Consider the following 12,652-nt stretch of genomic DNA (forward strand, 5'->3'; position numbering starts at 1 on the left):
CTCATGCAGTAACAGCGTCCCCTTGTGCTAAAGCAGCTGCAAACACCACTACTCCCACTGTCACTCCTGCCTGCACCACCACAAAGACTATGGTGTGTAACATCACCAATACGGAGACTGCAGTAGCCACTGGGCCAACCATAACCTGCACACAAGCTGTCATGGAACAGAAGTCGGTGGGCACCCAAACCCCCATCAGGAGTGAAGACTGTTGTAAATTCCGTTCTCGAACTCCCTCCTGTGGTCATGAATGGTACTTCGGTGAGTTCTGTCCGTGGACTCCCTCTGGTGGCTGTGAGTGGAGCTGCTGGTTCTGAGATTCCTTCCCCAGCTGCTCTCGTTTAGGGTTAGGCTGGATTCTCTATTTAACTCCACTCAGATCGTTACTCCATGCCAGCTGTCAATGTTCTAGTACTGGTTCAGATCTCTCCTGGATCTTTCTTAGGACCTGTCTACTCCAGCATAAGCTAAGTTCCTGCTTGTTCATTTGTTACATATGTTTTTTCTTGCTAAGTTCTAGTCCAGCTTGCTTTCATGAAACTGCCTGGCTAGCTGGAAGCTCTGGGGGTGCAGAGTGGCACCACCGCACCGTGAGTCGGTGGGGGGTATTTTTTGCACACTCTGTGTGGTTTTTTGTAGTTTTTTGTGTTGACCGCAAAGATCCCTTTTCTGTCCTCAATCTGTTTAGTTAGACTGGCCTCCTTTTCTAAAACCTATTTCATCCTGTGTTTGTGATTTCCTCTTAACTCACAGTCAATACTTGTGGGGGGCTGCTTTTACCTTTGGGGAAATTTCTCTGAGGCAAGTGAGGCTTTGTTTCCTTTCTTTAGGGGTAGTTAGCTCTTAGGCTGTGAAGAGGCGTCTAGGAAGAGTCAGGCACGCTCCACGGCTATTTCTAGTTGTGTTGATAGGAGTAGGGTTTGCGGTCAGCAGAGTTCCCATTTCCCCAGAGCTCATCCCGATTCCGTGTTTAACTATCAGGTCATTCCTGGTGCACCTAACCACCAGGTCCATAACAGAAGACGCACCATACGTAGCACCGGGTAGCCGCCCGTATCCTACGGGACTGCCATTACCCGTACTACCCCAGTAAACCACAGGAAAAATTTGAAAAATGACTGTAAATAGTTCACTGTTAAACTCTTTGCTGCTAAAGTTTATTGAACCCGGCCAGGGTTATTCCTTAATGGGGTCTTCAGTTTTAAGAGGATCCTAGGTTTTGCACATGTTTGCACAAGTTGCCTTAAGGAACTGAGAATCATGGACTGTGCATGATCAAGACTTTGCTGTAAATAGTTTGCACCTTCTTAAAGGTGCTCCCTACTGGTTTTATAAAAAGAAGCTTTCAAGAGAGACTGCTTCTAAAGAGACTGTTTCTAATGTTGCTAGAAAGTGTTTTGTTTTCCAGAGACCTGAAGAAAAACCCGTCTGGCGAGGCAGGATTCTGTGTCTGGATACATCCCTTGTAGCCCCCCCAAACCCAACGCTGAGGGTTAATGACGGGTCCTTCGCATCGTTGCTGCTGTTCTAAAGTTAGAATTCACTTGAACATTAATGTGATTGATACTTTGCACTACCTCATTAAAAGAGACTTGAATATTGTTGAAACCCTTAAAGGGAATGTTTAATCGTTGCACTTTGCTAGAATATATTAAAGAGCTAATATAGTTAATAGCGATGAAAGTAAAGATTTCACTTTAGATAGAATCGTGTTTTCTGTAGCTGATATCCTGATGCACTTTTGATAAAATAAAGAGAATAAAGTAACCAGCGGGGGTTGGACGAAGACTTTGCACTTAAGAGATAGTATACCCATAAGGGTCGTCACATTGCATAGTTAGCTAATGTACTGTTTTATTAGATTGTTCCTAGAAGTGGATCCACAATGTAAATAAGTTAATGCAACGTTTAAGTGACCTCACCTCCCATAAAGGGAAGCTTAGATATAGTATTAACTTGTTTTATAGCATTTCAAAAATTTGTATGTCTTTTTGCTAACCTGTAACTGTTGTTTTCTTTTCCCAGTCCGGGAGTACTGGATTTAACTGGGGGGAGAGTGCGGCACCCCAGGGTCCTGGTCATCACAGTGGTATTCCTTTCCTCTTGGAGAGAGTGATGCTACGTTTAGAGGCATAGAAGGATAACTGCATCCAGGTATCACAAACATGCAACACATTTCACACTCCAGACCACCAGGGGAAGCTTTTGCTCCTATTTATTAGGTCACTCCCCATATATATATAACTGGTGGTCTGTAGGGAAAGTTATTTCAGTTCCTGGCAGAGCTCCACACAGGAGTTCTGTTAGTTCCAGACCAGAGTCTGAGGAGGATGGAAGGTTAAAGGAGCTGTGCATGCTTTCAGAGCTGGGTTATCTAAGAGACCCTATAAACAGGCTCAAGTCACCAGTCATACGGGTTTTGTCCTATCCTATATGGGGGACAGAGAGAATGAAACACCACATCTGTGAGACCCTTATGTGAAGCCATAGGCAGTAAGGGACTACACAACCGCAGCGCAAGGGAAGGCTACTGATTTCCACCTGGACAAGGGAACTCTGGGCTTGCCTCCAAACCGACCGGATTCTGTCTGCCCTGTGATCTGGTGCCCTGAACTGTGGATGCTGAAGTCTTCAGTAAAGGTAGAGAGACTGCAACCCTGTGTCCTTGTTCTTCACTGCGCCATTCACCATCTACCGTCTACACACTGGGAAGTCCTAGGAACATACTGCACCTGTGGGAAGGTATACCATCTAGCTGCCACAACATTACCCCAGCAGACCCCTTAAAGCAGCGCCGGTCACCCTGACCGAATACCACAGGTGGCACCACGAACATAAACTTTATCACTTTAAAGACCTTTCCCTTTTATACGGACGCCCCAGAGCCACGGACCGAGTCAGCCACCATGACATCCCCCTGTGAACCGCAGGACCCGGTACCGAGTACCCCACGGCCCTTGGGGGGCGATCCATGTGGACACACGATATGTACTTGCTGTAAATATATGAACAACAAAAAAATCTTCAGTTCATCACTACAAATATGGTATACAATATTAATACTTACATTAACTGTAATTCAACTAATGCACTGTAATTTACCTTATCACATGCACTGCGTGAAATCTGCAATATGTCAGATGCAAGATACCTTTCTGATGCGGTGAATAAATTATTGCTTAACCCCATTCTGACCTCGGATGGGATAGTACGTCCGAGGTCAGATCCCCTGCTTTGATGCGGGCTCCGGCGGTGAGCCCGCATCAAAGGCAGGACATGTCAGCTGTTCTGTACAACTCACATGTGCCTGCAATAGCGGCGGGTGGAATCGCGATTTACCCGCCACTATTAACTAGTTAAATGCCGTTGTCAAACTCTGACAGCGGCATTTAACTATCACTTCCGGCCATCTGGAATGCGTCGGCATGACAACCAGAGGTCTCCTTGAGACCTCTATGGTTGTTGATGCTGGATTGCTGTGAGCGCCACCCTGTGGACGGCGCTCATAGCAATGCAGTAAATCTACTACATAGGAGCGATCTGAGCTTCGCTCCTATGTAGCAGAGCCGATCAAGTTGTGCCAACTTCTAGCCTCCCATGGAGGCTATTGAAGAAGGGCAAAAGTAAAAAATAATGTTTTAAAAAAATATGAATAAAAAAAAAGTTTAAATCACCGCCCCATTCAAAATAAAACAATAAAAAAAAAAATCAGACATACACATATTTGGTTTTGCCTCTTTCAGAATCGCCCGATTTATCAATAAAAAAGGATTAACCTGATCGATAAACGGCATAGCGAGAAAAAAATTTGAAACGCCAGAATTAAATTTTTTGGTCGCCGCAACATTAAAATGCAATAATGGGTGATCAAAAGAACATGTCTGCACCAAAATGATATCTTTAAAAACGTCAGCTTGGCGCACAAAAAATAAGCCCTCACCCAACCTGAGATCACGAAAAATACAGAAGCTACGGGTATCGGAATTGGTTTTTTTTTTTAGCAAAGTTTGGAATTTTTTACACCACTTAGATAAAAAAGAACCTAGACATGTTTGGTGTCTCGTAATGACCTGGAGAATCAAAGTGGCAGGTCAGTTTTAGCATTTAGTAAACCTAGCAAAAAAGCCAAACAAAAAACAAGTTTGGGATTGCACTTTTTTTTACAATTTCACAGCACTTGGAATTTTTTTCCTGTTTTCTAGTATATGACATGCTAAAACCAATTATGTCGTTCAAAAGTACAGCTCGCCCCACAAAAAATAAGCCTTCACAAGGCCATATTGATGGAAAAATAAAAAAGTTATGGCTCTAGGAAGGAGGGGAGCGAAAAACGAATATGCCCTGGGTCATGAAGGGGTTAAATGTTTGTCAGTCTCTAAGCACTTTGTGGAGCAACATATTGGTAATGTCTCCACATTTCAAGTGATTGGTAGAGAAGATAAAACAACCGATCAGAGGAAGCAATTATAAACAGAAGTTAATGAATCAAAAAATGTGGTGGCTATACATATTGCACACTAGCTCTCCGTCAGGGATTACTATTAGACAAGATTTAATATATCATTATGAATTATGTCCTTAGAGCGTGATAGAATTTTTCTTTAATTTTAATTCCCTTAAAACCATTGACAACAGGAGAAGTAAATGAAGTGTTAAGGCTAAAAATCCCTTTATTGATACAAAATGTATATAAAATCAATCACATTAATTAAACCAAGACAAACGGGTAACGGGGAGAAGAATACTGAACCAGTGAAAGGATTTAAATCCCATAGGTGAATAGGGAAGAAGAGCAAACAATAATACTTACTTAATCTGGTAAAAGACATGTGTTGACTAGTGTTGAGCATTCCGATACCGCAAGTATCGGGTATCGGCAGATATTTGCGGTATTGGAATTCTGATACCGAGTTCCGATACTTTCAGTATATCGCATACCGGAATCGGAAGTTCCCATAATTCAAAGTGCCCGAATTCAGCAAATGAGGAATGATTAGAAGTGTGGGCACATCCTGTTCTGCATGGTGGGCATGTAACTACTGGCATGGCTGTGATTGGCTGCTGAAATGATGTCATGATGCACTATAAAAGTCCCTGCCACCATTTTGGGCTCACTCTGCTGTGAATTCAGTTAGGGACAGGACGCTGTGTTCTGACTGAGAGCCAGTTTAGAGATAGCGATTTGCTTCATTGTGCTTTACCCAGGCTAATTTAGCAACCGCTGTGTGAGAACCTTGCTTTTGCCTTGCAGCGCTGTTCACAGCTGTCTGCAAGGTCTCTGTGTGTGTGAGTGCACATCGCTCTGTAGTCTGTCCGCAGCCACAGCCGGTTGTAGTCAGCTCAGGGTGCGTCACTGCCTCATACTGTTCAATCCATTGTCCTTTTTTGCAATTAATGCAGCCTGCTGCACATTTTTTCAAATATTTCCTATTAGTGGCTTTCCATCCATATCCAGCTAAATTGTGGAAAAACACTACATAGGATAACATAGAGGAGTTTTTTTTGGCCTTGCAGCGCCATTTACGGCTGTCTGCATGGTCTCTGTGTGAGTGCACATCGCTCCGTAGTCTGTCCGCAGCCAAAGCCGGTTGTAGTCAGCTCAGGGTACGTCACTGCCTCATACTGTTCCATTGTCTGTTTCTCAATTAGTCCAGCCTGCTGCACATTTTTTCTAATTTTTCCTATTAGTGGCTTTCCCTCCGTATCCTGCTAGATTGTGGAAAAACACTATATAGGATTACATAGAGGAGCTTGTTTTGGCCTTGCAGCGCCGTTCACGGCTGTCTGCATGGTCTGTGTGTGAGTGCAGCTCACTCTGTAGTCAGATCTGCCAAAAAAAATAAAAAATAATAAAGTTCACCAAACACACCACTTTACAGTTGTGTAGGCCACATTAGCTCATATTAAAATCTAGTCCACTTAAAATCTAGTCCACACTTTAGAAAATTAGTGTTTCTTATACCTGTTAGGAGCTGTTCAGGAATAAGCACATTAAGCCCTTAGTACTTTTCTGCTTATCTTTATTAGTCAACCAAGATGAAGAAGGCAGGGAGTAAGGCACGTGGGTGTAGGCGTGGAGCAGGGAGAGGACCTGGGGATTCTGTGCCTGCTGCGGGCACCGGTGACTCATCATCACCCAGTTTCAGCAGGGAAGAGTCCTTCATGCTCAGATTAGTTGCAGATGACACTTGCTTTGTCAAATGCAAGGTGTGTCATCACAAAGTCAAAAGAGGGAGAAATGTCAGCAACCTCAATACCACAAATATGTGGAAACATGTGCGGACCTAGCACGCGGTGGAGTTACAAAAACACACTGAAGACCTAGGCCAACCTACAGCGGCACCTACCACCTCTTCAGCTCGTGTTGTTGCCTCTTCCTCCAGCTCGCACACAGCTGGTTCGGCTTCCTCACAGGATCGCCATGGAAGAACCTCTGGCACTGCTGTCCACAGACCCAGTGTAATTCCACCCACCGAACCACATTCCCAATCATCCTCACACTCCCAGCCCAGTCTACAGCCATCGGTAGCACAGGCATGGGAGAAAAGGCGGCCATTCTCGGCAAACCACCCCCGAGCACAGGCTCTGAATGCTGGCATTGCAAAACTACTGTCCCTTGAAATGCTGTCATTCAGGCTGGTGGAGACTGACAGCTTCCGTAACTTGATGGCATTGGCAGTCCCACAATACAATGTGCTCAGCCGCTTTTATTTCAGCAGGCAAGCCATCCCTGCCCTGCACAAGCATGTGGAGGGACACATAAAACACGTGCTATTGAACGCCGTCAGTAGCAAGGTCCACCTCACCACCGATGCGTGGACTAGTTACCATGGACAGGGGTGATACCTTTCCCTCACTGCCCATTGGGTTAATGTTGTTGAGCCGGGTACAGATCGTGCAAGTGGCGCAGGACGTGTTCTGCCAACTCCAAGGATTGCAGGAATCCAGTCTGTACACATTGACTCCTCCTCTTACACAAGTTCCTCAGAATCATCGCTGCAGGAGCCGTCACAGTCCACCTCCACATGGACTCGTGAACGTTTACCTGTTACGACCGATATGAGCACAGCGGTGGCCAAACATCAACAGGCCATCTTGAAATTAATTTCTTTGGGGAATCGAAGCCACACAGCGCAGGAGCTCTGGAATGCCATCAAGCAGGAGAGCGACGTGTGGTTTGTGCCAGCGAATCTCCAGCCAGGCATGGTAGTGTGTGACAATGGCCGAAATTTGGTGGCAGCTCTGGGCCTAGGCAACCTCACTCACATCCCATGTCTGGCACATGTGCTCAACTTGGTCGTGCAGAGTTTTTTGAGGGACTATCCGGATCTTGATGCACTGCTGCACAAGGTCCGCCTAGAGTGTGCTCACTTGCGGCGTTCCAGCATGGCAAGATCGCGCATTGCAGCTCTGCAGCGCCGATTCCGCCTTCCGTAACATCGCATCAAATGTGACCTACCCACCAGGTGGAATTCCACGTTACATATGTTGGAGCGGTTGTGTGAGCAGCAGCAAGCAGTAACGGAGTACCAGCTGCATCAGGCACAAAGAAGTCGCAGTTTGCGCCGTTCAGACTTCACAACCACTGAGTGGGCCTCTATGAAGGACGTCTGCCAGGTTTTGCATTCCTTAGATGATTCCACACGGATGGCGAGTGCAGATGATGCACTAGTCAGCATGACTGTCCCCCTTATCTGCCTGCTTCAACAAACACTGCAAGCGCTAAGGGATGATGTTGTGGAAGAGGTGGAGGATGAGGAGTCACCAATTCCATCAGCTTCTGGACAGTCAGCGCTACGTGGTTCCTTACAAAGGCCTAGGCAGGGGTCACTTTGTGAGGAGGATGAGGAGGAGTCAATGGGGGAGGAAGACATCGGTCCAGAGGAGGGAGTTACACAATTCTCCAATAGTCAGTGTGTAGAGCGAGGATGGGGTGATGCAGAGCAGGGCATCCTTGCCCTGCTGCTAGTGTATTATCGGAACGCGTCTTTAGTGCCGCAGGTGGTGTACTAACAGACCGTTGCATGCAACTATCCTCCGATAATGTTGACCGGCTTACTTTTCTGAAAATGAACAAGGCCTGGATCTCGCAGGAATTTGCCACTCCTCTTCCAGATTAAATAATTGGTTGGCTACAGTATCCATGTGTATAATAAAGAGAAACCAGGCGCACAACTATAATCAAAATAACAGGGAGGTGCCAAGGGGCCGGTAGTAATAGACTACATGAGCAAAAAAGAAAAAAGACACTACCGTAAAGCCCGCACACTACACCAAATAGTAATAATATATAAAGCTTTATTCAGTACACCAAAACAGCAGAAAAAATACATAAAACATAAGTAAAAACAGAGCAATAGCACCCCACTCCTGGACCCCCTATACTGTAAGGGCACTACATAAATAATCCAAATAGTAGATAAAATGATGACAATAGATACATAGTTACATTTATTATTTTTATATTTTTTATATTTTTTGCATGCTTAGATTTAGTTAGTCACTATTTGGTGTAGTGTGCGGGCTTTACGGTAGTGTCTTTTTTCTTTTTTGCTCGGCTACAGTATCCATGTCTCCGGTTGCGTTCATGTTTCTACCACCTGAACTGTAATCCCTGGGCTCCAACACAGCCAGTTGAAGCTCAGAAGTGCCGTCTGCACAGTCAAAACACATGACCCAGTGTTATTGGGTTTCAGTAACGTCAGCTGATCCCCAGCTGTGTATCCGGCAATGTGTCCTGCGACCGCCATGCTGACACTCCAACAGATGTTAAACTGCCTCGAGTGCAGGCTATGGCCTACACTCTACTCCCCCTGCTGACCCTGGGCTCCAACACCGCTAGTTGGGGCTGTAGGAAGACAATCTTGAATAGGTCCCCCTGGTTCCAGTACCATCAGCTGCTTCCGGGCAGAGCCTTTGGCTTAGGTGCCTCCTTCTGGGTATCCGAGTTCCACCAACGTCAGGTGGTTCTTGGTAGTGCTTTCTGGCACGGGTACCTCCTGCTTAGTAACCGGGTTCCAGTAACGTCAGCTGGTCCTCGGTAGTTCCATTGGCTCTTGGACCTTCGGGTAGCCATCCGGGTTCCAGTTCCATCAGCTGGTTCTTGGCATTTTCTCAGCCTTCTTGTACCTTCTGCTACATTTCCAAGTTCAAGACCCTAAAGACGACGACCCTGAAGACCACCCCTAAGATGACGACGACACCAGAGACAACAACCCCTGAGACGACGACCCTGGAGACAACGACCCTGAACACCACCCCGATGACGACGTCGACCCCGGAGACGACGACCCTGGAGACGACGACCCGGAAGACCGAGAAGCAGAAGAACAAGAAGCTGCAGAACAAAGAGCAGAAGAACATTAAGCATAAGACTAAACATCAGAGCAAAAGATATGATCTAAACTATAAGCAGAAGAAGACTAAGCAGTGTATGGGGGTGAGTCCATTCCTCCTCGTGGGGCCCCTGGAAAAAGCCTGCTGCTGCAGGCCTAACTGAACGCGGACAAATCCTGTTGTAACTCTTTTGTGACAGGCAGAACGGAAGGTGTAATCTTCAAACTTTTATAGATAACAACTACAGGAATGCCTGTCACAAATAAGAATATGATGAAGAAGTAGAATATGAAGAAGAATAATAGTTTAATAAAAAGAATATGAAGAATGTAACAAAAAAAAATATTATGAAGAAGGTGAAGAAGATGAATAACGTGAAGAAGAAGTTGATGTCAAAGATGCTGCTGCTGAGGATGATGAAGAAGAAAGTGTCGGAGAAGTAAAAAAGAAGGTGAAGGGCATGGAAGTAGTGAAACATCAATATCTGACAAAATAAAAATCTTAACATAGTCAATATCTTTGTAACTCCGAACGTCTTAAAAAAATTTTTTTAATTCCTGCTATTCTATTTGATTGGGCTAAACCTCTATGCCTTTAATGTCTTCGCCACCTCCCCCAATTCATCCTACATTATTCTTAGTTGTTTTCCTTCATGTAGAATGAACCTACAAGGAAAGAAAGGGTTTATTTTAATTCCGATATTTTGGTCCCATTGACTTGCATTGGTATCGGGTATCGGGTATCGGTATCGGCGATATCCGATATTTTTTTTATATCGGCCGATCCAATCCGATACCGATACTTTTCGATATCGGAAGGTATCGCTCAACACTAGTGTTGACATAAAGTATATAACTCCTCTGTACCCCAAAACATCCATGAATATTTAATTAAGGCATATCAAAAATTGCCAAGCCTTACCCATTCCACTAGATAAGCCCCCAAGATTGAAAAAATCCCCAAGGCAAGTTTTGCTTCTATATTCCATGGCTTTCTCAAGGGAAGATGATTAGAAGGAGAGAGCTCTGCATGACCTTATAACTTTGGAACCCTGAATATAAGACATATTTTCAGTTGTTTCACACTTTTTTGTGAAGTATATAATTCCACATGTGTTAATTCATAGTTTTGATGCCTTCAGTGTGAATTTACAATATTCATAGTCATGAAAATATAAAAAAAATCTTTAAATGAGAAGGTGTGTCCAAACTTTTGGTCTGTACTGTATATATATATATATATATATATATATATATATATATATATATATATATATATATATATATGTGTGTGTGTGTGTGTGTGTGTGTGTGTCTCAATACTGTATATATGTTTTAATGAACATTTGAGCACATTAATCCATTAGATGTCAGTTTTGCAAGCCTGCGAGAAAATATCGCAGTACGGATGCCATACAGATTACATACGAAGGATGCCACGCGAAAAATACACTGCCACACCCTGCCTACGGATGACATACGGATCACTATTTTGGGAACATTTCTGCGTATTACGGCCGTAAAAAACGGACCGTATTTTCATACGCTGAGTGTGACGCGGCCTAAATTGAATGAATATTCACTGCTCTCCACTCCCATGGTCATGGACAGCAGTGAATATTCATTCTCTTTAATTGTGGGCACACATGATCGCCCGGCTGCTGCAGGAAGCCGGCAGCTTTGACTAATGTGCCCACTATTAAAGATCAATGAATTTTCACTGCTCTTCATGCCTATGAGAGTGGAGAGCAGGGAATATTAATTCCCTTAAGTAGCAGGCGCACTCCAGAGCCCAGAAGTTGCAAGAAAGCCAGCGGCTACTGCTAACAACGTGTCCGCTATTAAAGAGAATTTAATATTCACTTCTCTCCACTCCATAGGCATAGAGAGCAATGAATATTAATTTTTCATTAGCAGCGGGCACATGCGTTAGCCACAGCTGCTGGCTCCTGCCACAGTGACCCTCTGTTCACAGCCAGAGCAGGTACATCTGGACTATAAGACGCACCCCCCAATTTCCTCCAAATTTTTGGAGGAAAAAAGTGCCTCTTATAGTCTGAAAAATATGGTACATACAGGTGATTTGCTAATTATGTGACTTCTGAAGGCAATTGGTCACTCAGGATTTTATTTAGGGGTATCAGACTATAGGAAGCTGAATACAAATGGACATCACAATTTTCAGATTTCTATTTGCAAAATAATTTGAAAACTATGTATCATTTTCTTTACACTTTAAAAATACTACTTTGTGTTGGTATATTACATAAAATCCCAATAAAATACATTTAAGTTGTCAGTGTAACATGAAAAAATGTGGAAATGTTCACAGGTTATGAATACTTTAAGGCTTTGTACATATCTTTTTGGCACGGTATGCTGTTTTATTTAATATAGACTTAGTTTGTAAACAAAAAAAAAAGTGTAAAAAAATGTCCTGGCTACCAGAAATACAAAATGTCCAAAAGAAAAGAAAAAAAAACACAAAAACCTGGAAGATAAAAGGTTAAATTAAGTTATGTGTTTGACATGTTTTTGACAGAAAATAATATCTAACAGTAACAATACATTCCCACACTCAATGCCAGGTTTTAAAAATATGTAATAAAAATTAAATTGTTCACCTTGTGTTTGCCATCGAAACTGATCCTCCGTTGAACTGAAAGAAAGAAAATATGCTTATTGTGCTGTATTTTGCTTAGATGCTGACGCAAAGATAGAGAATATTCAATATTCAGTTCTTGACAAAACATGTTATTTAATTAACTCAAAAGTCAGAGTTAACTTTGTTTTTTTTAAAAAAAAGAATGCAGTCTGTTCACATCTGGGTCTTCATTGGTTGTTAGATAACAAGAGGTTTTTCTTTTTTACGGTGTGTAATTAGGCAAATTGATATTTACAGAGTATAAGAGCTGGTGTCAGCTTTGTGAAGAGGTATAATTTCCTAAAAATATGGAAACACTACAAAAATGTTGGTTTGGTCACAAAGACAAAAGGGGTCAGATTTAGGCCGGAGTCACACACAGCGAGATACGGCCGAGTCTCGCAGGTTAAAACTAAGCTCTGGCGCCGGCACTCCAGAGCGGAGCATGTGGCCGCATAGCAATACATGGAGCTGCATGCTCCGCTCCGGAGTGCCGATGCCAGAGCTTGGTTTTAACCTGTGAGACTCGGCCGTATCTCGCTGTAGTGTGACTCCGGCCTTACTCATATTCTACTCCTCTTGCTCTGCTGAGTATTTTGGGCATTTTTAAAACTACCAGAAGGTTCTACAGATGTGGATCTCTTTATGTATTGTCTTACAAAGTTAAGTAAAA

At 43.6% G+C, this 12,652-nt stretch overlaps 1 protein-coding gene across 13 annotated transcripts in view; it reads right to left on the reverse strand.

Moving 5' to 3' along the window:
* CTNND2 (catenin delta 2) overlaps positions 1-12,652 on the reverse strand; it is a 3,400,942-nt gene that overhangs the window by 2,971,985 nt on the left and 416,305 nt on the right. For all 13 annotated transcript variants that reach the window (XM_077269511.1, XM_077269508.1, XM_077269506.1 and 10 more), the window contains exon 4: positions 11,960-11,994. Coding sequence is in view for 11 of the 13 variants with exons in the window: in XM_077269508.1 (XP_077125623.1) it covers positions 11,960-11,994 (35 nt within the window). In the remaining 2 variants the exon portion in view is untranslated. The remainder of the gene's footprint in view (positions 1-11,959; positions 11,995-12,652) is intronic.

The sequence above is a fragment of the Ranitomeya variabilis genome, chromosome 6 (assembly GCF_051348905.1).
Source record: "Ranitomeya variabilis isolate aRanVar5 chromosome 6, aRanVar5.hap1, whole genome shotgun sequence".
Classification (NCBI taxonomy): domain Eukaryota; kingdom Metazoa; phylum Chordata; class Amphibia; order Anura; family Dendrobatidae; genus Ranitomeya; species Ranitomeya variabilis.